Source organism: Ammospiza caudacuta, chromosome 5 (assembly GCF_027887145.1).
Source record: "Ammospiza caudacuta isolate bAmmCau1 chromosome 5, bAmmCau1.pri, whole genome shotgun sequence".
Taxonomy (NCBI): domain Eukaryota; kingdom Metazoa; phylum Chordata; class Aves; order Passeriformes; family Passerellidae; genus Ammospiza; species Ammospiza caudacuta.
The window spans coordinates 55,821,440-55,845,906 of record NC_080597.1 but is presented as its reverse complement, the minus strand read 5'-3'; the positions used below and the strand labels follow the sequence as shown (position 1 = coordinate 55,845,906).

At 36.7% G+C, this 24,467-nt stretch overlaps 1 protein-coding gene across 4 annotated transcripts in view; it reads right to left on the bottom strand.

Moving 5' to 3' along the window:
- Window positions 1–546: 546 nt before the first annotated feature.
- The window catches only part of PTPRZ1 (protein tyrosine phosphatase receptor type Z1), a 135,602-nt gene continuing 111,681 nt past the window's right edge, over window positions 547–24,467 (bottom strand). For 2 of the 4 annotated variants that reach the window (XM_058804925.1, XM_058804927.1), the window contains exons 14-30: window positions 20,280–20,371; window positions 16,951–17,036; window positions 14,372–14,468; window positions 12,856–12,938; window positions 12,002–12,136; window positions 10,593–10,727; window positions 9,405–9,568; window positions 8,590–8,673; window positions 6,959–7,094; window positions 5,854–6,000; window positions 5,186–5,279; window positions 4,857–4,930; window positions 3,780–3,908; window positions 3,211–3,357; window positions 2,765–2,907; window positions 2,080–2,215; window positions 547–1,578 (exon numbers count right to left, since the gene is read on the bottom strand). In XM_058804925.1, the coding sequence (XP_058660908.1) occupies window positions 1,438–1,578; window positions 2,080–2,215; window positions 2,765–2,907; window positions 3,211–3,357; window positions 3,780–3,908; window positions 4,857–4,930; window positions 5,186–5,279; window positions 5,854–6,000; window positions 6,959–7,094; window positions 8,590–8,673; window positions 9,405–9,568; window positions 10,593–10,727; window positions 12,002–12,136; window positions 12,856–12,938; window positions 14,372–14,468; window positions 16,951–17,036; window positions 20,280–20,371 (2,023 nt within the window). In that variant the 3' untranslated portion in view covers window positions 547–1,437. The remainder of the gene's footprint in view (window positions 1,579–2,079; window positions 2,216–2,764; window positions 2,908–3,210; window positions 3,358–3,779; window positions 3,909–4,856; window positions 4,931–5,185; window positions 5,280–5,853; window positions 6,001–6,958; window positions 7,095–8,589; window positions 8,674–9,404; window positions 9,569–10,592; window positions 10,728–12,001; window positions 12,137–12,855; window positions 12,939–14,371; window positions 14,469–16,950; window positions 17,037–20,279; window positions 20,372–24,467) is intronic. The other 2 variants (XM_058804926.1, XM_058804928.1) reach the window with 1 other exon arrangement.

Here is a 24,467-nt window from a genome sequence, read left to right as displayed (position 1 = left end):
AAGATAGTTGGTCTTGCTGCCCACAATAGTTTTAAATGAACATTTTACTCCAAGCTCTTCCAGCCCCTTGGTACAATCAGTATCTTTTCTTGCCAGTTCTGAAGGTTGCAGAAAATTATTGAGGTCAATTTGAAACATTTTGGTTTTGTTCTTGCACAGACTGCTTGCTTTATTGCTCCCAAAGTTTGGCTGTTGCCTTGCCAAAGGAGGCAGCAAAGGGCTCAGCAGCTGAATGAAGGATCAGAAGCCAAGAAAGCACAGAGGTGTCTTAGCAGAGGAGATTGGGACACCTGGGACAGCCCATTTACAGACTGGGAGATGTGGGAGGAAACGCTAAAGAAGGAGCTAATGTGGACACTGTAGGCATGGGTAGGACCAGAGATTAAAAACCATAAAAGTTTTCTGTAAATATGTCTCCTGAACTTATGGATTCCATAGGAAGAGCAGCTGTCTGCAGATCAGCCTTAAGTCCTTGTTCTTGTAAGTAAAAGCTCTCCTGCATGACAGTGCAGACTGTTTACTCTGTGTGGAAGACTACTAAGCACAGACTGGAATATTTATATTTATTTTTGCAATACCAGGGTAAAAACAATTTAACAATGCCAAGTACAGTGTTAGTCTCATAAAAAGTTTTCATTTCAAAACATATGATTTCTAGTTCCCACAAAAAGTTAAAATCACATGCAGCTATATGAAGGTAAATTGCTTAAGATGCACAATTATATATCAGAAGACTTTGTTAAAGTAAAAACATACTGACTACATCATTTTAACAAGGCAATTACACAGAACTAGAAAACTGACTCTGTAGTAAAATATAAAAATCTACAATTATAAATATAAATTTGGTCCATGGATCACTACAGAAGTAGCAGTATTTACAGTAAGTATCAGATTACTATTCTAAATGTCTAATTGAAGTCTTAAAACGTTGAATGTTATGTAGAACAGTATCTTATTTACATTCTACTATATTAAAAGTTGCATTTCTAGCAAATGTAAATTGTTATAAATACAGCGAATAAACCAAATACTAAACCCATGACATGTTTGTAATTGAGGATTCCCTAACATCTATAAATATGGTAATTTTAAGTTAAAAGTAAAGCCAGATAAATCAAAAAACCTAATACTGAAAAAACATACCACAATTCAATTATTAGAAACACTGTAAAAGTCAATCAAGTTAGCCCAAATGTAACCATGTATTACAAGAAATCTTTCAAGAAAAGGCACACATTGTTAATGATAAAAGTTCCACAGTAAAGTTGCAGATAACAGAAATGACTTGGTTTGAGCAACGGTTGGGGTCTGATTATTTATATAATGACTGGACAGATTTTCCCCACCCAAAGTATAAAACTGAAAATAATAATGGTAAACTCCAGGTGTGATTGGTGTGGTGCAGTGATGTGTATGCTTGATTTGATGTGCTAATTAAACTAAGGATTCTAAACTTTCAGCTGCGTTTCCATCAGGTAAAGCTGAGCCATTACTGTCCATGGATGCTGAAGGGTTTTCTTCTTGTCTTGTGCTGACAAGGCTGAGAATAGCTTTGTACAGAAACTGGTACTGCTCCTGGAGGAGAAAAGAGGGCACACTCAGGATGTTGGCACAAATGGTTATTTTGTGGCACGGTTGCTCAATATTAATTAACAGCTGATGTGTCAGGCTGAAAATGCACTGTGCTCCAGAATTTTTTGTGTTACTTAGCAGCTTTATTATTTTCTGACTAATGGCTCCCCCTGTACACAATGTAAAGCACAGCAATAGGGAGCACAGTAAAGGTAGGGGAGAAAACTGTATTTTAAAAGAAATATTATATGCTGACTCGGATCCTTGTTGAAGTCAATCGCAAATTTGGGGGCAGGATTAGAGTTACTATTTGTCTGTTGGCTTTTTTCTCAATTTTTTGTCATCTGAATTCTTTCCAGGAAGATTTCTTTTTCTACAACACCTCTGGAAGACAATTTTGATTAATTCATGCATAAATTAAGATGCAAAATTCTTCAGTAATATTGCCCTAAGATCTAATGTCACACACAGGGTAAAAAAGTGCACATTTTGCTTATTACTTACAATGTCCGTAAAGATTCCAGGCCTCATCAGATTTATCATCTTTGCTACATGGTAAACATCCACTGAATTCTCATTTTCCAGTTGATGCATCAGAGTTGTTAATGCACAGAAAGTGCCTGCTGTCACCCCTCCATGCCTTTGTAAAGTAAAACAAAACAAAACTTTAGAAACTGGGTCAGGTTTTACAGCTGGAAAAAATAAAAATTCTGGGGCAAAATGGTAAGATGAATCTCTGTCATGTGGTATTTACAATATCTGAAACAAGTCTGCCCAGCACTAGCTTAAAAAAACTTTCACACCACCTGGCTACAACTTCTTAGATTTATTTCTCTTCAACCCTCTAATAATCAAATGCTTTGGGTCCTTCAGTGTTTCAACATTTTGTTATTTTTTGCCATTATTGAACACCTGGAGAATGGTATGGTGCCTCATCTAAATAGTTAAGCCTTTCAGTAAAAGGCAATGAAATCTTAACTGATTTCCATAACCATCTAGAGTATCAAAATGATAAAACTGAAATGAAGTATGATCAAATAAAACTGTTTCTCTTGTTGATGCATCTGGAACAGAGGCATCACCACTACTGTTCAGTGCAGACTTTGTGCCTTGTTTGAGCTGCTTTCAGGCAGTGAAAGGATGGTTCTACAGAAAAACATCAGAGCAAACAGAAGAATGCAGTTCTTACTCATCATGTACAATCATGGGCCCATCACGGCTGGAAGCTTCCTCTTTGATGATGCTGATCAGTTCAAAAGTTTTACTAATGGGACTATCAGGATTTGGCCATTTTGGACACTGAAAATGCCTCACTTCAAGTACATAGTCATCCTAAATGATTAAAAAAACAAACAAACAAAAAACTCCATAAATCAATTTTGTAAAAGATTGACTTTCTTTATTCTTTTCCTTCACCTTGTTCCAGCTCCAGCCTCCAGGGGCAGAACCCCACTGCTGTGGAGGTTGGACCACTCTATTCATCATGTCATCATATTGCCTTATAGACATTACTCCCTCCATAGATGTTTCTAGGACATGGATATTTTATCAGTAATTTAGCATTGAAAATGTAAAAAATGTGGGCATTACCTTTAAAAAATCAAGTCCTGAGTTACATGTTTATGCAAGTGTTACCTGTGTAGCTTCTAAAATAAAGTCTTGGATTATGAGCTTCTCCTCGTTAGACAGACACTTGTGTTCCTCAGCAATCATAGTGACTTTGAAACTCTCACAGTTTATAGGCTCATCTTTGTTTGGCCAGTACACAAATTCATCTTCAGCCTCCAGGAAAAAAAAACCCCAAAATTGGAGTCATAAAGGTAAATAATAAAGGTTAAGCTCTTAAAATACAAAATCCAACATAATAAATAATGTGTCATATATATATTAAATCCAACCATCTAGATTTAAATTGACAAATCAATTTTTCAGTGGGATAACACTGAAACAAACACTGCTGTTTGCCTCCTTGTATAAATTGTAGAGGAGTGATTCAATATGTTTTCATTCCAATCACAATCTGCCTAGACAAGGATCTCTAGATTTCTGCTAGATGACTTCGAGATTTTACACTCAGCTTGGTATTATTAATTTTAACTGTTTTTTGCAGAATCCAAGACATTTTCTCATATCCTGCATATTTCAAAATGGTAATACTAATAAAATTCATACATAAACTCGTAACAATCAGCCACAGAACTCACCATATTCTGGCTATCAGGAAGCATGACTATTAACTGGGCATTATGGTCCCATATCATTCTCCAGAAATCCTTGATAGTGTGTAGTAAGGGATGCTGAGTAATAATGAATTCATTACTTTGATAATAACCCTGAAAAAAAAAAAAATTGACAGATTTGGAATTGCTGCCCAAGTATTAATGCTTAAAGGAAGCTTCTAGTGGACTGAACAAGAATCTAGAAAATGCATTGCACACTTGTTCCTTTGTTGGCTCCCTGCAAGTAGTAGAAAAATATAAAAGTTCCACTGAAATATTTTCTTTGTGAAAATGATAGATTTAATTACATTGAAAACATTTTTAAAACTTAAAAAAAATTAATAAAAAAAGGAGAAAAGGCATCAGAGGAGACTCAAACAGCCAACTCATAATAAAAATATATTATCCATAATTCCAGAAGAACTGAATACCTAACCAAATAAAAGAATTTTTGAAAGATCTGCAAAATTCCCAAGCAAGATATTTTGTACAGATATCTCAGGTCAATCTCTCACCATGAAAGAGCGTTCCTATGCAGTAGTGCACCTAAAAGATCATCTCTTTCCTGCCTGTCCAGGAGGCATTTACTCCTCCCTCTCAGCTATTGAAGGGGGAAAGAGTTGAAGAAAACCCAGAGAGCAAAAACATAATGGAAAGCTGGTGAGCTATGGTATCTTAGGCTATGCCAGCTGCAAAAGCACTGTAAGATGAGCAGGTAGGAAGACAAACCACAATAAAGCCATTAAAAACTAACTTGCTACTAAACACATTAAGACTTTTAGTTCATCTCAAAAAATCTTTCCATAAAGCATTTAGCTTTACCAATTTTTAAAACTATGATGTGATTTCTGTTTCTACAGATTGTTAAGATGCAATGCACTTAACCAAACTTAAAGCCAGCAATAATGGTATGAGTACTTCTGGGGGAAGTAACTCTTTCAGGCAGAGTGATAATGGAAGAAAGGAGCTTTCAAAATCAGGACTGCACCACCCTAAATCAGCCAAATGGCAGCTCTGAAAACAGCTGTTCATTGTTTTTCACCAATATATTTACTCACTTACCATAATATAGGAAGCATTGATGTAGTCTGTGCCTTCACCAGACAGTGATGAGATACCCACTCTAGATCTTTCCACTGTAAAAAAAGTTATGAATTCACAAGCATGTTGCAATGACTCTTACAGCAATTATCTCACAGTAATTATAACACTGGGCTCCATCAATTGGGACAAAATGCTATCCAGCCATCTATTTTCTTTTTCTTTTCACATAAATTATGAATTTATGTGAAATTCATAATTCACTTCTTGGCTGTAATGTTCTCTACAGAGCATTGCTCCAAACTAATGCAGATGTCTTCAGTTCTTGTTGAGGATTTGAAGAAGCTTACCAGGAATGATAGATGAGGTTCGGTTCTTTTCTCTGTTACACTGTTTGAGTGCAGTTGAATAATCACACTGCTGTGTGTTAGACTGGCTCAGTAACTGAAACAATGAAGTTAAAAAAAGGTCAGGTAACTGCAGAAAAGCCATTCCTTCATAAGCTGCACTAAACAGAAGGGTGCCTATATTGCAGGTTTGTTGTCTCTCTAAACTTTAGTTATCTAGTTATCTGTCTAAACTACTTAACACATCACCAGAATATTTTTTCTTCACTGTTCTTAGCAGTTCAAATTATTCTTGAACCCTAGATCCATAGCCATATCTTTGAAGGTGAAGTCTGACATATCTGCCAGAATGGTATCTTTCCAGACTGCTGTTTTTACCTTTGAGATCTACCTGCAAAGGCATGTAATTAAATTTTCCAAAATCTACTTACTGTCCTATTTCTCATGATCTCTTTTCTGTGGATTTTTTTTGGTAGATTCCTTGTTAAAGAGTATGCCAATAATTCTGTCCCAATTGACTGCATTAATTTCATAAATTTAATCTTAATTTAGGCTCAGCAGTTCAATTTTAGGTAGAGAAAGCTGATGAAAGTTGTGTTGAGATACCTACTTTTAAGTCATTCAGGTTTACAAACCTAAAGATTTTCACACTATTGTCTCAGAGAGCTCACCTTGAATTGTTTCTCCAGCCTGGTCTTTCCTGTTGGTCCGGGTATCAAGAGAGCATTAACGTAGGCATGAATGTGAGTCTCAGGGACTTCTGTTTCTTTACTGAGTATGGCTTCCACCAAGGCATCATGAATGAAGATGTACTGCTCCTAGGAAAACACAGCCAAACATCTGAGCTCTCATGACCTTCAGATTCCCCTGGATTCCTCTGGTTTAGCTGCCACTTCTGATGTGGTCAGTATTTTTTCACAGGGTTTTTCTCAAATGTGATCCCCTATAGCAAAGGCTGTCCCTCTGCAGTGGCAGTACACACATTACAAGCACAATTGACAATTACACTTGCAATACATACATACACATCTATATATGTACAATTTAATACCAAATCCTCACTACCTGTGATATCTTATGTTAACAGAATAGAGGTAAAAATGCAAGCACAGCCTTGAGGAAAATTTTCAAGCCAGTCCTACCCCAGGTTCCTACTGCTATTCTCTATTTTCTCTCTCACATCCTTTGGAACAAGTGCCCTAGCTGTTGATTAACTTTTTTTTTCTATTGAAAGGCACTGGGGAATCTAACCACCTGTTCTTGAAACCTGAAATAGACTTTCAAATGCCCTGCTGTTGCCCTTATTGTTTTTTTCTTGGTCTTTCAATATTCTATATATAATCTTCAGTTTAAAGCACCTATATATAATTTTCTGTGTGAAATAGCTTTTTCAGCATATTTTATTGCCTAATATAAACTATTTGATGAGGTTCAACGAAGATCTGAATGCCTGACAATGGTGCTTCCTCACAAAGCTCCATGACAAAAATACAAGTCCTGCCAAGAAAGCACTGCTGCAGGAAGCATGATTTATACAGGCTTCCTTCTGAGTCCTCCTTAATAAATAGACAAGAGCCCAAGGAAAGGTAATTTCTAATGCACTGCTCTCGGTGTGCCTAGAAGGATGTCTATAAAACCAAGGGAAGCAAAAGGGAAAATCTAGTCTGATGACTGGTTTCTGTCTGTCTGGTGGTGCCAGCAAGAGGATTGTATTATCTCTCCTCCTGCTAACAGAAAGTTTGTAATAATCTCATGCTATTTATATTTTATTCTTACCTCAGTCTGCACCAAGTAGTTCCTTTGGGTACGTATGTGCTTTAAGAATCCAAATATGTTGACTGTCCCTTCATGCTGAATTTGCTGCAGCATGCTGTCTAACACTATGTATGTGCCTGTCCTTCCAACACCAGCGCTATAAAACAAAAAAATGGTCTTGAGCCTGAAATAAAACACTGATGTATAGAACTTTTCCATACACATATTTTTTTCAACAAACTGCTGCATACGGAAAATTTTCCTCTACAAAATGAATTTATTATACGATATACTTTGTTAAAGGTTTGAGGCTAGTAATCTTCAAGATAGTAATCTTTTTCTTTGTGCAAGAATAGACCTAAAGATAATTTTCTCTAGTGATTTTTACATTATTGGCTGAAACAGAACTAAGGGATTTCCTGCAGGTCTGCAATTTTGAGCCTTGATACTCCTTAGGATGCTTTGCCAAGTATATCTACATAAGGTGGTATATGTCAGCACTTAGGCACAGTTAGTATGTTCAAATTCTTCTAAGTTGAAACCCCACTTTAAAGCAAAAGTTGCATTCTGCAACCCACTACAGTACAGGAGATTTCAAAGATAAACCCCAGGAAATGGCAGAACTGTTGAGAGTGTATCTGTAAAAGAAAAAAGCTTAGTGCTCCTTAGACAAAGTTAAGATGGCAAGCAATGTTTGAAAACCTTTTTAACAATGGGAAATGGAGAAGAAAGTGTTAATCAACTCATTTCTGTTATGAACTCTGATTTACATAGTATAAAATCAGCTGTATCATAAAACTATAGAAAAACGTTTTAATTTATAAAATATCTGGGTAGGAAGTACAAGGTCAAGAGGTCAGTCTTTGTTATCTAGCAATATATGGGAAATTGTAATTCCCCTCTAAGATATGAAGGAACATTATGTATACTGTACATGTAACTTGAGAGCAGCACTGTGCTGGGTCTGCATGGTCCCCTGTGGGCAGATCCAGCTCAGCCATACATGCTAATTCAGTCATCTCATTTCTGCCACAGAGGGGGCACAGAGCACAGGTAGACTGAGATCAGATTGCTGTAATAAACTGTCTAAATAAGTATGATATGAAACCCAAAGGTCCAGGTTGTTAATACCCTGTTAGACACAAAGAAGTACAAAGATTACCAGACACCATCTGTACTTGTTATGAAAGACAAAACATGAAAAGTACCAAATAAAAATAGCTAAAATAAATTTTATCAATCTCATCATTTGTCTCTTCCATACAGCCTGTAAATATAAATAAAATTTATATTTCAAACATGAGATGATTCCTTTGAAATTCCATAGTGCATGTGGTCATGCACTATGACCACAAAACTGCCTACAGACAGAGGTGAGTTATACCTGTGACCCAAGTGAGAGGTCTGACTGAAGCCACACAACTTACCACCGTTCACTTCTTAAAAACTCAATTGACTCCTAATGTATTGCCAATATCTCAGTAATATCAGACTTGAAATTTTGAATTTCCCAACAACAGCCAGGATGTAAATAGCAGCAGAATAACAAGATATGGAATTTTCATTTTCCAAGCTAAAAACAGATGTCAGTCAGATTAGATCGTCCCACAAATAAAATATCTTCATTTGCAGCATTTGTGAGGTGACTTTACCTGTTGGCTTTCTCAGTGTCAGCTCCAGAAGGACAGAATTCATGAGGAGGTTCTCTTTCCAAATGTTCCATCAAAGGTGAGGTACTACAGTGGAAAACCAGAACCTGCTTATATATTTTACAATAACCCGGTCCTTCATGGGCATTGTGAAGTCATTCCAGGCCCTACAAGCCCTTTTTAACCAATTTTCCCTGAGCTGCCAGTTCCAGAGAGCCCTGACAGAGCGCCTGCCTGCACACTGCGGCACATGCAGACCTCAACCGCTCCCCAGAACGCTCCTCCTTTGCACATGACTCCTAGAGCCCAGAAAATGTTAAAAACAGCACAGTTGTAGTTCAGCCAGGAATAGAGAGTCTTCTCTTGTGCACAGAGCTCCTCTTAAGATTACAGAGTATCCCTGCACCAAAGAAAGCATGAGCCAAAAGCATCCTAACAATACATTTGCAGAAATGAAACATTATCCCCACACGTGTATCTGGTAAGCTCATAGCATTCAAGACAGCAGTACAGAAATGTGAAGAAAATAGAAGTAAAAGCAGTTTAGCCAAAAGAAAAAAAAAAAAAAATAGAACATAGTGCAGAGAAGCAGCATCATCTTGTTTATGGAGATTTACAGACTTACAGAAGTGGCACAATTGATTAGTTGGCCTTATGAAGGAGAGAAATATCAGATAAGAATATCAGCTAAGAAGTTAATCTTACTCCATCAGGAATTGTTAAATAAAAGGGTGAAATTTTGCTTAACCCACCATTGAGAAATTATTTTCTTCTGCAAAAGAAAAGTGGAGTGAACCTTACAGCACTAGAAAGCACACCTGCAATGAACCACAACAGGCCCCACAGCGTGGCGCTTCGCCTGCGACGCCTTCCGCACGAAGGTGAGAACGGGCAGGGAATATTCTGGAACACCCATGTCAGGCCACTGGGTATAGTGGTACTGAGTCACTATGCGGCCACTGGACCTCCCTTTCTGGGAGCCCTGCAACAAAAAAATAATTGCACATGTAAGCAGCCCATATCTTCCTTCATTTTATTTCCATACCTGATGGTTGCTGAACTAGTGCTATCCCTGTTTAGTTCAAAGCATGACATCTGGCTCTGAATATCCCAGCCTCCAAAGAGAAGGGGAAGGAATTACCTGTGGTTCTGTCTTACCAGCTTGCCCACTGAGTGGGAAAATGACCTGACACTGTCTCAGAGAGCCGTAGAGAAAGATTAAGAGCACTGGAGGGTAACAAATTACAGCTGCTCCCAAGAGTCACCAGCTCTTGCTGCCACTCTGCCCCATCTCTGCAGAGTGAACAGGGAGAGTAGGATCCATCTCACCCAGCTTTAGTGATCTACAAGGTAAGGAGCCTTGTGTAGGCTGCTTTTCTAAGCTCCCTTCCTCCATGGCAACTCAGAGGCAGGGATGCCTTCAGAAAGCAGGTCATCTCATTCAGAGACTGGTTCCTAAAATAGGCAGAATAAATTAATTGATAGTAAATGCCAAATATTATGTATTAATTATGCAGAGAGGATGAGAGACTAGATGTCTCAGACATTTATGTGGCTGGAATAAATTAAGTTTTCAGAATTCTCCTCAAAGTAGCTAACATCACCCTGCTGAGCTGAGATCATGCTGGTTCTGGTTACAATAAAACAAAGTGTGTATTCACATGTCTTTAAAAAGGAAAATGGAGAGATAAAGCAGATAATTTAACTCATCCCACATTTTCTTCAAGTTGATCTCTTTCTGAAAATGTATCATCCTGCTACCCAGGCAGTCAAAGTCCACATCAGCTCTCCAATGTGGTCACTGCTTTTTCCCTGATGGTCCTACAATTTCTGAGTTTGTTTATCTGGTCAAATTAACTAAAGTTCACAAGCATCTTGGCTGGCTGAGATGTAAAGGATTCATCTTGACATATACAGCAGAAAAGAGTTGTCAACTGCCTTAAAAATATTCTGAGCATCTTTTAACACTTCCTTTTGCCTACTTGTATTTTTAGGATGCCACAAACCTTTTTTATCTTGGTGTTTCTAAGAGTAAAATTCCTCACAGTGTAATAGGCAAGTACATGAACACTCTTCTGAGTAACCAAGAAGTTCCCATATTCTTCACTACCTTCAGCAGGCCAGTACTGGTCACATTTTCTCTGTTAGAAAGAAATTTTCTCTGTTAGAAAATTTCTCTATAAGTAATAGAGAAAAAAACTGTAAAATGTCAAACTAGTAAGCTGAAATGTTCAAATTTAAGAGCAGAATAAAACATGAAACTGTATTGGGACTGTCAATATACCCAGTTTATAGTAGACATGATCTTCTGTGCAGGAGAACAAATAACAATTATTTTGTGCTGTAGAGGGATAGCAGTTCAAAGATGCTCTTTATTTGGAAAACTCAAAAAAAGAGGTTTAAATCATACAATCAGAGTTAAAAGGGTCCAATATTGTGGAATTTTCCATTCTATAGACACTCTAAAACCTAAAGAAAAAACCATGATCTATAGGACATATAGGAATACATCCAAGTCAGTAGAGTCGTATGTGGCTTCTGATTAGTTTATAGTATGAGCAGAGTATATATGGAGGAGAGGGTAAGAGTGAGCCTGTGTAAGGCTAGAATATACAGGAGAGAGCTGTGATATGTCCAGCCTTTCGGCTGGGTAGTCATACAGCCTTCTCTAAGAGGATTAGAAGTGTGCTTGTTTATAGCATGGTGTTACAAATGAAGTGGTAGTCCCAGTCAGCCCTCATCTGAAATTACTGTGTCTATATCACCTGAGAAATGCCTTACAGATTTTATGATAAGATTTGCATTCATTTTAGGCATTGCTGCCAGTGTGTGGCACGGGAGATGCAATGTCCCCTCATGTGAACTCCCATCACATAACCAGAGAAACACACCCTGTGGTGGGATTCGACCTCATTTGGTCTCACTGGACAAATGTGTGTCCAGTCATGTAGTAGGAAAGGAACTGTGAGTACCATGGGATGTTAACAGGGAGCAGACAGTGAATATCCAGCAAAGTTCACTTGAACTACATTCTTCTCCTTGTCAGGGTCCAAGGCAACCCTGACAAAGTGCATGATGGCAAGGACATAAGCAGATTGGTAGCAGAATGTGGGCACAAGGCCCACAGTAGTATATACAAGTATTCTTTCTTTCAGTATAAGATGTTTTTTATTTTTGTGGTTAGAACACGGTATTTTCAAGATTTATTGAATATTTTCTTTAGTTTCATTCTATAAGTCCTCAACTGTATACTTCTATAGCCAGAAGTATACAATCCAGGTACAGGCAACTACTACAACCTATTGCTTTTTGCTCAATAATTGACTGAACCAGATTTTAAAAAGAAAGATGGGAATTTGCTACAGGTAGATTTACCAACATTAGAGAAGTAAAAACTGGACAAGAGTACTCATACCCTTCCTTTCTCAATGAGATTAGTTATCATCACAATAACTTCCACGTTATGTTCCCATATCATTCTCCAGAAATCTTCTGCTGTTGATTTTAGAGGCCCTTGAGCTGCAATGTAGGCTTTTGGCTTGTTGTAGCCCTAAATTGAAATAACAGAAATGACACTTGTCAAATCACTGTCCATGAGCAAAAGGAGTCTGGGAGCTGTACACGATATTTCATGTATTTTTTGAAGACTCTGCAAAACTTTAAAGTGCTTTTAAATTTTTAACTGTTGACTTTGTGGAAACCCTGTGGTATCAAATGACATAGGAATACAACGGTCATGCCAGTGTTTATCAGTCCAACAAATAGGATCTGTATGTTCAAATGTCCATGCTTAGGCAGAACATTGACATGAAAGTGATTAGGAGACACACACAGACATGCATTGCAAAAGTGGTTTAAAAGATGAATTACGATCATTCACATGTAAATAATTATGTAATGAAAACTGTTAATGGTATCTTGGTGAGACTCTGAGCCAAATGGCATCTTCCTCTCATGAGATTACCTCAGATGGGAGAATTAACCACTTAGATACTTCTAAAATGGCTCAGATGTGAAGGACATTTTTTCTTTAAAAATTCCCCTTGTTAAGCTGCTGCTGCTACAATACCAAGATGGATTCAAGAAAGAATTGGCATTTTACCTTTGCTTTAACTTTTTAGGCTTAACTTAAACTGCAAAAGTTTTTTTAACAGAATCTGTAGTATTGTGATACTTTTGTGGAATTAAATCTATTCCTCTCCATACATATTTTTTTTTACAGAAAAGGCTGACAGATCAATAGGCCAATAGATAGAAAAAGGCACTTACATCAACGTAGTTTGCATTGATGTAATCAGTCAGTTTTCCATCCTTTTCAGCAAGCTGTGCTAATTTAACCCTAGTATGATCATCTGCAGTAAAACAAGGGAGAAAATAAGTATTTTTTGGTAAGAATTATATTCTTTCTCATAAAAATAATGAAATGCATTTTTACAATACACAAGACCAATACACTAACAATCACATATGCAAACATACTCTCCTTGGATATGAATCAGATTAAAAATTCTAATTTGTGGAAAAATGAATTAACCCAAAGTTTGAAGGGATCCAGAATCTAGTGGCCTGAGAGCAGTACCAGGGGTCATTTTAGCCACTATGACACGCTTCCCCTATGGCCTCTAGCTGCTGCTTGTAAAGGTGTCCAGGTCTTCCATAAGTCCTGTGTCATGACTGCCAAATCTGCACAGTGGGATGTCTCAGAATGACAGCAGGCACCAGCGTTGAGGAACTTTAATTCCAAGTTAAAAGAGTGGACTCTGGAGAGCAATGGGCTTTGAAAATGCTGGCCATCTGGAGAGTCAGCAGTAACTACATCAGGGGGAGATGAAGTGTTCTGTAGCCTGCACTGATTGTCTGAACTACACTTGAGTCTCTCATAGAGGACAATTCTTGCTACTTCAGCTGCCCTAAGCTGCCTCTGCACCGTTTTTTAATAAAACAACTCCTGGGCTAGCACCTTTTGTATGACCAGGTATGAAACACAGCGGCAGAGGAAAATCCCTGAGTTTTTGTTGCTTTAGAGACATTAGCCAGAGAGATTGGCATTTCTTGTTGCTGGTTTACATCTTCTTCTGCCCAACAGCTGACCCAGTTCTGACTTTTTAAATTAAGCTTTAGTGACACTGAATTCTGAAGATAAATTTAATTTAGAGCTTTCTTGTAATCAGAACAAAGTTGAAATGCTGTAGAGAGTTAAAAAAAAGTATTGAGCCACCAAATGATCAAAAACCCAGAGGAAATGGCTTGAAAAAGAGATTAACAAAACTGAATAGATGTGTTACAGAGAAGAAAAATCTGGGAGAGTGATGCAATGGGCAAACAAGTGTACTGGCTAATGAAGCTGTTGTATTACATTGTTGCCAGGCACAACACAACATAAAGCCAGAACATTTATGTTTATATTTGACAGTAAATATATCCAGGGATTTTGAAGCTCATAGAGACAATAAATCACCATTATTCTAAAGCAGAGATGGATTAATTTTGACAATCAAAGCTTCTTTGGCTTTCTAATGGCATTATCATGAAATCTCCCAATTCCCTTTGGGTCATTACAGAAGACAAATGTATCTTGCTAACACATGCTCACCAAAGCAGCAGAATGTCAGAGGACTAACTTAAAGAAATGTGAAATCTGATACCAGCTCCTCTCCAAGGAGCACTTTGCTGATCAATAGCTGGAGATTTCAGTGCAGAGGTATTTTTGCTCCTGCTAATAACATATAAATCTGTACTTGTTTATAATGATTTCTCACACAAAACAAGTGATGCCTTTACTTACAAGCAACAATGTTAATGTATCGATTCTTATTCTTGTTGTCAGGGTGATTAGAGCTGTCTGATGTAATACCTAGATCTACAGTACAGCTCTGGATTTCCTGAAAAAAAAGTATGTCACACTTTAGTGACTATTAAGATATATAAAATGTCTTTAAATACTATAGGCAAGCATGAAAATAACCACAACCTTATACCCAATTATCTATGATATTTTACAACTACTTCATTGCTAAAAAAAATTGCAGTGAAATAATTCCTTACCTGATAAAACTCTTTCAGTGTCTAATGAGGGAATGAATGCAAAAAAAGTAAAAAAAATCAAATTCCACAGCACAGAACAAATGGATAAGTGTTTATATAAATTACATTTACTATATGGAAAACAGTTATGGTCATGCAATATATCCATAATAACAACAAAACTGAATATTTTGACATAACTCCTAAAGGGAACAAGAGGTAATTTTCCCAATTAAAATACTGGAATCTCTTTTCCTATCTTTAATGTTAGACCTTAAGCCAATGAAAGCTTGTACATGTGAGCAACATCACAGACTTTAGCCAGATTATCTATATATGTAACAGTTCACTGGAATTTTTATGTGTCCTTATAAATGCATTAGTTTCCCTGAGGAATGCTTTTGCTCTCTTTGCATTCAGCTGCAAAACCTCCCCTGGAGCAGGACTGTGTGCAGTTCAGACAGGCTCACAGCACTCTGGGGAGAGACAGAGCTACAGCCCTCGCTCAGGCTGCCTGCGGTCTCACAGTGAAGCCAACAATTCTGCAAAGAGAGGGACAGGCTGGACAAGACAGGCACAAAGTCTGTAAGACTCACTAATTAATTCATTTTATTGATTGCTTTAGCTGACAGGAAACTCAAGCATTTATAAGGTTCACATTTTTAAAGAGCAAATACATTGCCATCACTAAAAGTACTAATGGTGTCTCCCAACACTCTTCAGAATTCATTTTAATGTCAATCACCTTAATCTATTTAAATACATATATGAAATATTGTTCTCGGTTTAAAAAATAGATATTAAATGAGTTATTTTGTAGTAATAGAAAAAAAAACTTGCTACCCCAACAAAAAAAAAAATCTGAACCACCCTTGTACTCTTCAAATATATGCTAACTCTGTAAAGACAATATTTTCAGTTCTTTCCTCTTCTAAGTTCTCTATCAGTAGAGAAAATAACTGAACACTAGCTCTGGAGTAGTCCATAAAGGCAAAAAAGATCTCCAACAAATTATGAGGACACTGATTTTTTTTGGTTATAATCAAAACTAGCATTTCAGATGCTAGTGTTTTTTTTTCAGAAATATTTCAGATGCTGCAGCTGTAGCTCAGAGACATGCACTATATTTGGTCTTTAGATCACTGCTGTAATTTAGGAAAAGTAAAATTGTAGGGAAAGATATCCATTTAGAATGAACAATCTGATTTCTGTATTGCTGCACTGACTAATGCTGAAAGAACTTTGTATCCACTGTATTTACCTACAGTCCTTCAACATCTGCTCTTATTAACAGCTGGCCAAGCTGGAGTCCAGTTCCATCAGTGCATATGCACATGTGTAATGTATGAATATGTACTGGACATTCACAAGTATTTACAAATTTGGTCCCACAGTCAAATGGATATTCTGGATGTTAAATGAATTCAAGAAGAAATGCTGATGAAGAGGGTTATGTGAAGGACATGGAATTTTTGGTTCACTGTATCACAATACATTGGCCGGGGAAACAAAAGTAAAACCTGAAGATGCAAAACTCTGAATTTTTACTTTCATTATTGTTTTTGCAACAGGAACATTGCCATCGTATTTTACCTTAATATAGATCTACTAAAATAGTTGTTTCTATCCCAACTGACTGATTTTATTACAAATCTCTTGTAAAAATTGCTAATGGCACAGTTTTAATTAGGTATTTGGAGTTTTAATGCTTATGTAAATTAAGTTAGAACATATCCATATTTAAAATGATTGCAATACCCGAGTGGGAAAAACAATGAAGATCATTAATTACATATGGTGATAGTAACATTATAGATTACAGCATATGTTTCAACATTTTGAAATACCTCTTGTGAACCATATAATTTAGGAAAGGAACTGTAAAACTTTCACTACCACATATGAAGACTACATTAGCTCCCCTGTTAATCAGAAGTCTTGCCACTTGTACTCATTATTACTTCCATTTTATTTTCTCTGTAAATGGAACAAGCAAATATGAGTAGCCTCTGCAAAATTCAATTTTCATTAGTATTGGAAAAGCTTTAGATCTATCTGATAAACCATATACATTGCACTGCCTTTGCACAGTTTATTCACACTGTTATTCAGTATTTTATCACAATAATAAACATTCCCATTTGTATTCCAGTCCTGATTTTAGGAATCTCCCTAGGCTTTATGCATCAACTCTGTACTGTCATCAAATCACTCACATTTACACGCATTCATGAAATTGGTGCCCAAGTCAGAATGTAATGTCCCTGGTTTTGTTTGCAGGCATTTAAACTTAACATTATTTGAACGTGCTAATAAAAAAATGACATCATAGAGCCATACCTCAAATTCTTCAGAAAAACCATTACTTGCATGTAAATCTGCAACATGTTTGGGAAAATGCTTTATTGGAATTGCTCCAACATCATCTTAGGGGTGGGAAAAGACAAAAAATATATTTATGTAGAATAAAAAGCCAGTGACATATAATTAAGTTTATATGTAGGCAATCCACAAAACATCCTGAAATAAAATTCTTGGCATGAACTTTGTATACACAACTCCCAAAAAAATACAACATCCTTTGATGCCATTAACATTTCTGAAACAGTTACCTAACACTTGTACATTTCTAAATTATTATTTGGAAAGAAGATAATGAAAATGCCTTGCTAGGTCTTGCTCTGTCTGTAAGCCCCCCAAATCAAGGAGCTGATTCTGCAAGATGCTGAGCTTGTCTGTAAATAGAAGAATGCACAAAATTCCCTGTGAATTGAAGGAGACATGGGAGGATTAGCTCTTTGCTGCAAGATGTTCAAAAGGAGAGAGCACAGCTCTGAATAATACTGACAAAGTAGGAGTGATGAGGCAGAGTTGTCTGGGTGCTCCACGCTGATCAGTGTTGCACTGGAACTTTGAGTCCCAAGCCTACTCAATTAAAGCAGCATTAAGCCAGTATTTTCACATTAACTGACACTTGCATGTTTGCATTGGCATCCAAAAGAAACAGGAATAAATTTTCATCTTTTACTGCATTAGTGACTACTTTCCATACAGAATTTTCTCCCAGCTCTCCTTGTGATTCTATGATTACCTCTTGGTAATAATCTTATGTCTGATCACGGTAGTACTGACCACAGATTTCCACATCAGGATTCATACTTCAAGTTTTAAATGAAAGTTTTATGTTTAAGACTTTTTGGCTACTCGCAAAGAAAACATCTATACTCTTGAGGAATAAATATGATTAATGTAACATCTCCATTTTACTTTAGACAAATACAAAAAACACTTGTGTAGAATATGCATCAGAAATAACATCAGAAACCTTTGAGACTTTTAATCTTCTCTTTACTGCAAATATGCTGTGTAAACAAAGTCATCTGTTTGCTAATTATCTGCTAAAGGATGACATTATTTCACTGAGATTTGGTTCCGAATAATAATTTTGTTGGATTTTTTTTAAAGCCTTTCATGGTTTAAAAATATGTTTATTTCACAATCTGTAATTTCATCATCATTTCATATGTGAACAAAATGTCAGAAACATTGAACAAGGCCCTGCTATTCACATCAACAGATGTTCAGTATTTAGCACACCTAATAATTTTAGCTTTCAGTTACCAAGAATTTGTTGATTTGTACTAAGATCCATCTGGTCTCCCACTTATATGACTGGATCAGAATACAAAAAGTGAATTTATCCAGTCAAGCCTAAGAGAAGCTGAACAAATGTGTAACATAATCTTCACACTTTGGAGATTAAACCTGGCATGAAGTGTTTATCCTAACGGTATGCAAACACAAACCCAAAGGGAAGGTAAATGACGCAAAGAGTGAGTACAATAATGGAGAAACAAATCTTAGGTTTTGTTTCCTTGCCTGTGCAAATCTCCCAATTCAATCACTTCTGGACCCATGAATGTATTTTATATCTGGATGGCAAATATCACTTCAAACTACTTAGAGTTTGAGAGTGGATCTGAATCCTACCCTGTAATTCATTACTATTTAAATGCATCTTTGAATTGTGCTGTGAAGAGCCATGGCATTTTCTGCGAATAACTGCAGATCTCCTATCTATGCCAATGAAAGGAAGGAAAACTTGACATATAATTCTATGGAAGGAAAAAATATATAATGAGATCTGTGGAGTGTCCTTTTGGTCACAGCCATAAGAATTAAACTTAGCAGTTGCAAAACACTCTTCCTGCCTTACACTCTTTTCTAGTATTACACTGTAATTAGATGCAATTTTAAAATTATACTGTTGAAACATCTATGCAATAGAAAACACAATAACTGTTCACTTGATATCTGTTGCATGCAAAATAAAACTATTTCCTCAGTGCTTGTAGCTTTTTCCATAAAATATGTTGTCTATCTTCAGTCACTGAGAAAAAAAAAAATTCTCTTTAGTATTTATCACCATTTCAGAAGAAAAACCTCCAGTTTCAAAACATGCATTTTAGGCACTCAGAATAACTGTAAGTGCAATTATGAAATGGAAAACACTTTCCCCCGAAGGTGAATTGCTCAGAAAAAATTGTAAGAAAATTATACAGTTGTGGTTCAATACAGTTAATGATGGAGAGTTAAAGCAGAGATTTCCTATGATTCCTGCTTATTCTTATATAATCATGTTTTCTGAAATCAAGCCATAGCTCTGCTTTTTAACCATTTAGTAATAGGTTATGCATTTCCTAATAGCATCAATCCATACAAGATGCATTTAAAGATGTCTACAATGCAGTTACAATGGAAGCCCAATGTTTGGGATTTATTTGTGTTTACTGCTTGTTCACACAAAGGTTGATTTTCTTCATTTAGTCATTCCATGAAAATCCATCTTGTGTAATAGCATAGTTTGCAAAAATATTACTTGTGGAACAAGATAATTTTGTCTCATAGGTGAGAATGTGGCTTAGGATCTGCTTCAGAATTAATTGATTTTGGGTTTAAGTAGATGAATGAAATTAATTTATTTCATTCTACAGACTGAAAAAATTGGAAGGCTGCATGTGCTCCTGTGATACTCTTTGAGAAAAGAAAGGAAACAGTTTCCCCAAATAAATGTGGTGGCTGTAGAATCAGAAGATGCTAATAATATTCTGAACTTCTGTATTATTTTAATGAGAGGTTCACATAGCTATACCATAGTAATTATGCTAGTAAAATACATAAGTATAAGAACACGCTGTAATTGCAAGTGAAATGCAGACAGATGAGGCACATCCTCATCCTGCTGGTAAAAAGAATAGGACATGTTCTATACACAGGTGACAAATCCAATTAGAGGCAGAAATACAACAGAGTCTGTTGCTGGTGTAAGTCTCTAGAGCTATTTAGTGCAGCTCAGATGGCTACACGAGCAGCCACTCTAGGGAGGCTGCACTTGGGATGGCTACAAAGCACACAGCATCCTTGAGGCAACACTGCAAAATGAAGATATTTCTCTTCTGAGTTACCTACAGAAGAGACCATTAATAACACAAGTCTGCCAATATCAAGTGTACCTGTTTACACAGATTTGTACAAGAGGTTACAAATCTCTGGTTTATAGTTATTGTATTATATATATTGTTATAGTATTTGAAGAATTCTTACTGACACATATAAAGCAGCACCTTCCAACAGTTAACACTGATCCACAGAACAGTTGCCAGAAATACCTGAGACTGGGAAGATTGGAGCTGGGGGACCAGAAATCACTCGAGGTGATGTATTATCTTCTAAATAAAAATGAGCAGTCTGGAAACATTTCCTAGAAAGGAATAAATATACAAAAAAATTGAAAAAAAGAGAAACCAACAAAACATTAGCTGAGATGATTTAGAATTCTGGCATTATTGAGTCAGAAAGAAAAATCATGGTTTTGAAAACCAATTTTCATGGAGTGTCAAATACAACTGCTATAATATAAATATTCTCCCAGCACATCACCAAATTATGCATACAACATGAGGATACTACATTACCTCAGCATAATACATAGTTCATGCATCTTTACCTATACCAGAAGCAGAAGATAGAGCACACATCAGACATAGTGACAGCTAAAGAAAAAACTCTGCATCAGGAGCTACTGTAGATGCTGTGTAACTCCAAGTACATAAAACATCACTGTCTTCCTTACTTATCCAAATTCCCTTAAATAATTACTGTTCCCTTTCAGGTGATGATGCTAGCCTGAAGATGGAGCAATGTTTGAGATCAGTTCTGGCAATTCATTGACAGATGCTACTTCAGACATGGGAATGCAATAAAAGCAACATGTAACTGCCAAAACAGTGGCTCTAGAACTGCTGTGACTGGGGCTAAACAACTTTTCATAATGTAATCACAACACTGAGGGACACCTTAACCAAGGAGGACTTCCCTAAGCTGACAGACAGAAACAGGGGGATTTCTAACTCCAGGAGATGCTAGCTTTGTTGCAAAAAACATTGGAGTATGAATGCAAATGGAACCAACCTTAACTATGACTCACAACGTTATTTGTATCTGTGCTATAATCCAGATGTGAAGATAATAGGAATAGCATCTGTTAAGAATTCAAGCTATTCAAAGGAATGAATAACTAACTGCTGCTGTAAGCATTGCAAAGCCTCTTTAATTAAAAAATCTCCATATGATTAGACATGCTAATAACAATCTTAACTTTGGGTTATTTAATCTCTCTGAAATATTATTCATAATCCTTAAATTCCAAAATAAATATATGCCTCATGAAAATACTAATCTCATTTTATATTTACAAGATTCTGCTTCTTCAGATCTGTTGGCTGCAGCCATTGTATGATTGTTACTTTGTGTAATCACTGTTATTTTAAATTCTGTATCACTGCAGTCATAAAAACTGCATAATTCTGCTCCTGTATCGCTGCAGTCATAAAAACCCTCATATAATTGTTATAAACAGAAATAAATTTTGAAGATACTTTGAGAAACAGATAGGGAATATGTGGATGTTGTAATTCTTTCCAGAACCATTAATATAGATAATAAAGACTTTGGTAAGCTTATTTGAATTAAGCCTCTGGGAAACATACCCATATTCTCAGAATGTGTTGAGAATTTTCTATCAGTGTACAATACAGATTCTCTTAAAACACAAGAAAAAGCAGACACCTACCTAAAAGAAAACTGAGACATGCAGAATAGTTCTGGTAACTCACATGACAATGAAATCTGAAGTCCAGCTAGAATTCTCTAAAAGTGTATTTGTGACTTTGAGAGAAACTTTGACTTTGCATGAGATATCTGGAGCAATACTATCTGTTATGTACGCGGTTTCACTTAGAAATGGCAATTTTGGATGCAGACCAAGAACCCACTCTGCAGGAACCTGGGAACACCCTTCTAAATTTTAGAGTCTCTAGCATCAGAGTTAGTGGCTGCTGAGGTGAGAGAGCCTGTCTCCATGCTAGCACAAAACTCGAGAGTTAGTATCAGAACTGTGTGTGTGAAATATCTGTGAGATGCAGGCAAGTCTCCAAGTCTTCAAATCATGAAACACTTTGGAAAGTCTGGCCCTGTCTGCTGGGCACAGCAAATGCTGTGTTGTGTTTATTAAAAACTGACCAACCAAACATGCCAAACAGTCTGATGTGAAAGCTCCAAACCCAAAAATTGTCTTTCCCCCCAAACATCTACTGCTTGTGAACAACCATCACATGTAACGTTTATGGATTAACGTCACCTACTTGTTTGAGAAAAGATTGAGCTGTAAAGAATTTAATTAGCATAATGACTTTCACATCTAAAGCTGCACTTACAATGTCCTCATATTATGCCATACACTCATTATCCCTCACTGAGCCAATGTATTTTTAATCTTTAAAAATTAATTGTGGCTGAAAATAAATTACACCCTTAGCACATTCAGGAGGCAAATTCATAGCAGTTGACTTAACCTGTAATAAGACTCATAAATAGGCACTCCATCTGCTTCTGCATCGGCACTGAAAGCCTTCATGACTAAACCTAACGTTAATACTCACATCTTGTTAATTATCACTTGTTGTTAATGAAAAAAGTGATGACTATTTCAAACTTCCAGACAAAGGTCCCATCACTCAATAACCTGATTATTTAATTTACACCTTTCATCTCAGCACTTAGATCTCCAACCTAAAACTGTAATTTGTAATTTAGACACTGCACTTGTTCAAACACACACTTTATATATGGGGGCAGTGCTAAACCACTGAATTAATTACAGTGTCTGGATCTGTACAGCAGCAGCAGCAGCAGCACTTCAGTCTGACAGGAGGGATACTGGATCTGAATGAACGCTTCAATGGCAGCTACATGAGACTACACAACCAGGCCTCAGACTGTGGGGGACACAGATTTCCAAGCATTTGGGCCCCTGGACCAAAGGTGCCCTGGTTTCTGCCCTGGGCAGGGAGGGCTGGAGCGGGGCTGGTGCTGGGGCTGCGGCTGGCAGGGAGCACAGCACCCTGTGCCCATGGGGCTGGCTGTGGGTGCAGAGAGATCCTGCCCAGGGACCCAGCAGGGAGCTGAGCTCTGCCAGCCAGAGCCACCTGGACTGATGTGTTTGTGCTTCTCCTGCTCATGCACAGTGGTCTTAGAGGCATGATCATTCTTTCTGTGAAAACTTCAGTGTCTTTTGAGCTCAAGGATTATCTGCCAGTAGGTATTCTCAAACACTTACTAGATTTTTTTTAAAATTTACAGATAATTTAAAGATGTGGTGAAACCAAAGGATCTATAAGTGGATCCTCAATGGATATTAATTATTCATTTTTTAAATAGCTGCAATTAATTTTATGTGTTTGTCAAGTGGAATTTTCATTGTCATATTTTATTAAGACTTTCATTTATGACATGGCACACTGTTGAAAAGTTTTTCCTTTATGGATGGATGAGTGTGGTCTCTGTATAGTTAAATCTGGTTTAAGTGTTTCTGCATGTCCAAGTTTAATGATCCTCAGAGAAGGTTCTCAACTCTGTTCCCACAAACTTATCACAGGACCCAAGGCATTAGTTCAAATCATGGCTAAGAAAATGAACATTCTCTGACAGGTATGGTTCAAATTATACAAGGTGGTAGAGGAAATTTAAAATGCAAATAACTACTCAGGGTGTTGTCTGTCATCAGCTTGGTAATTTCTGAAGTGTTGTTATCATGAGATGTCTAACAGGCTGCATTCAAGCAGCTGATACTCAGTGTGTCTACAGATGCAAATGGACCTGGAAGTGCATTAGCAGTTTGTGGTTCGTGTCATCAGAGCTGGTCTTTTACCACAATTCACATATGTTTGTTGAAAAAGAACTTTGAATGGTACAAGGCCCACTGATAGCTGTAACCATGTTACTATTCTCCAAGCTCTTCCTACAATAAACATTACAAAAGCTGATCTGCACAAATATGAATAATTAGGCAAAATAGTAATAATGAAGCTGTTAAGAAAAGAAGAGAGCAAGTACATTCAGGTATTCCCACCACATCTCTGCTGCAAGAACTCAGAAAATAGACAGATACTGAAAGAAATGGATAGACTCTAGATGTGGACAGAAAATTCTTTCTAATGCTATTTTAAAAAGTCTATCTGAACAGCAAGGCCACTAAACAGGGCAAAGAATCTCCTTGTTTATTCCACTGTAATCTTAATCATGCTGAAGAAATGAAAGGAAAATTACATTGCTTGAAAATTGCTTGAATTAAAAAAGATACACAAAACCAGAGTAGCTAAAAATGGCGTATTTTCCTACTGGTAATTATTCAATCTTTAGACAATATTGCCATTAGAAGTTTTAATCCCTGTCAGAGAAATAAATATCTATAAAAAAAAGATTTAAATTGTGCCTAATGAGATAGTGAAGAGATTGAG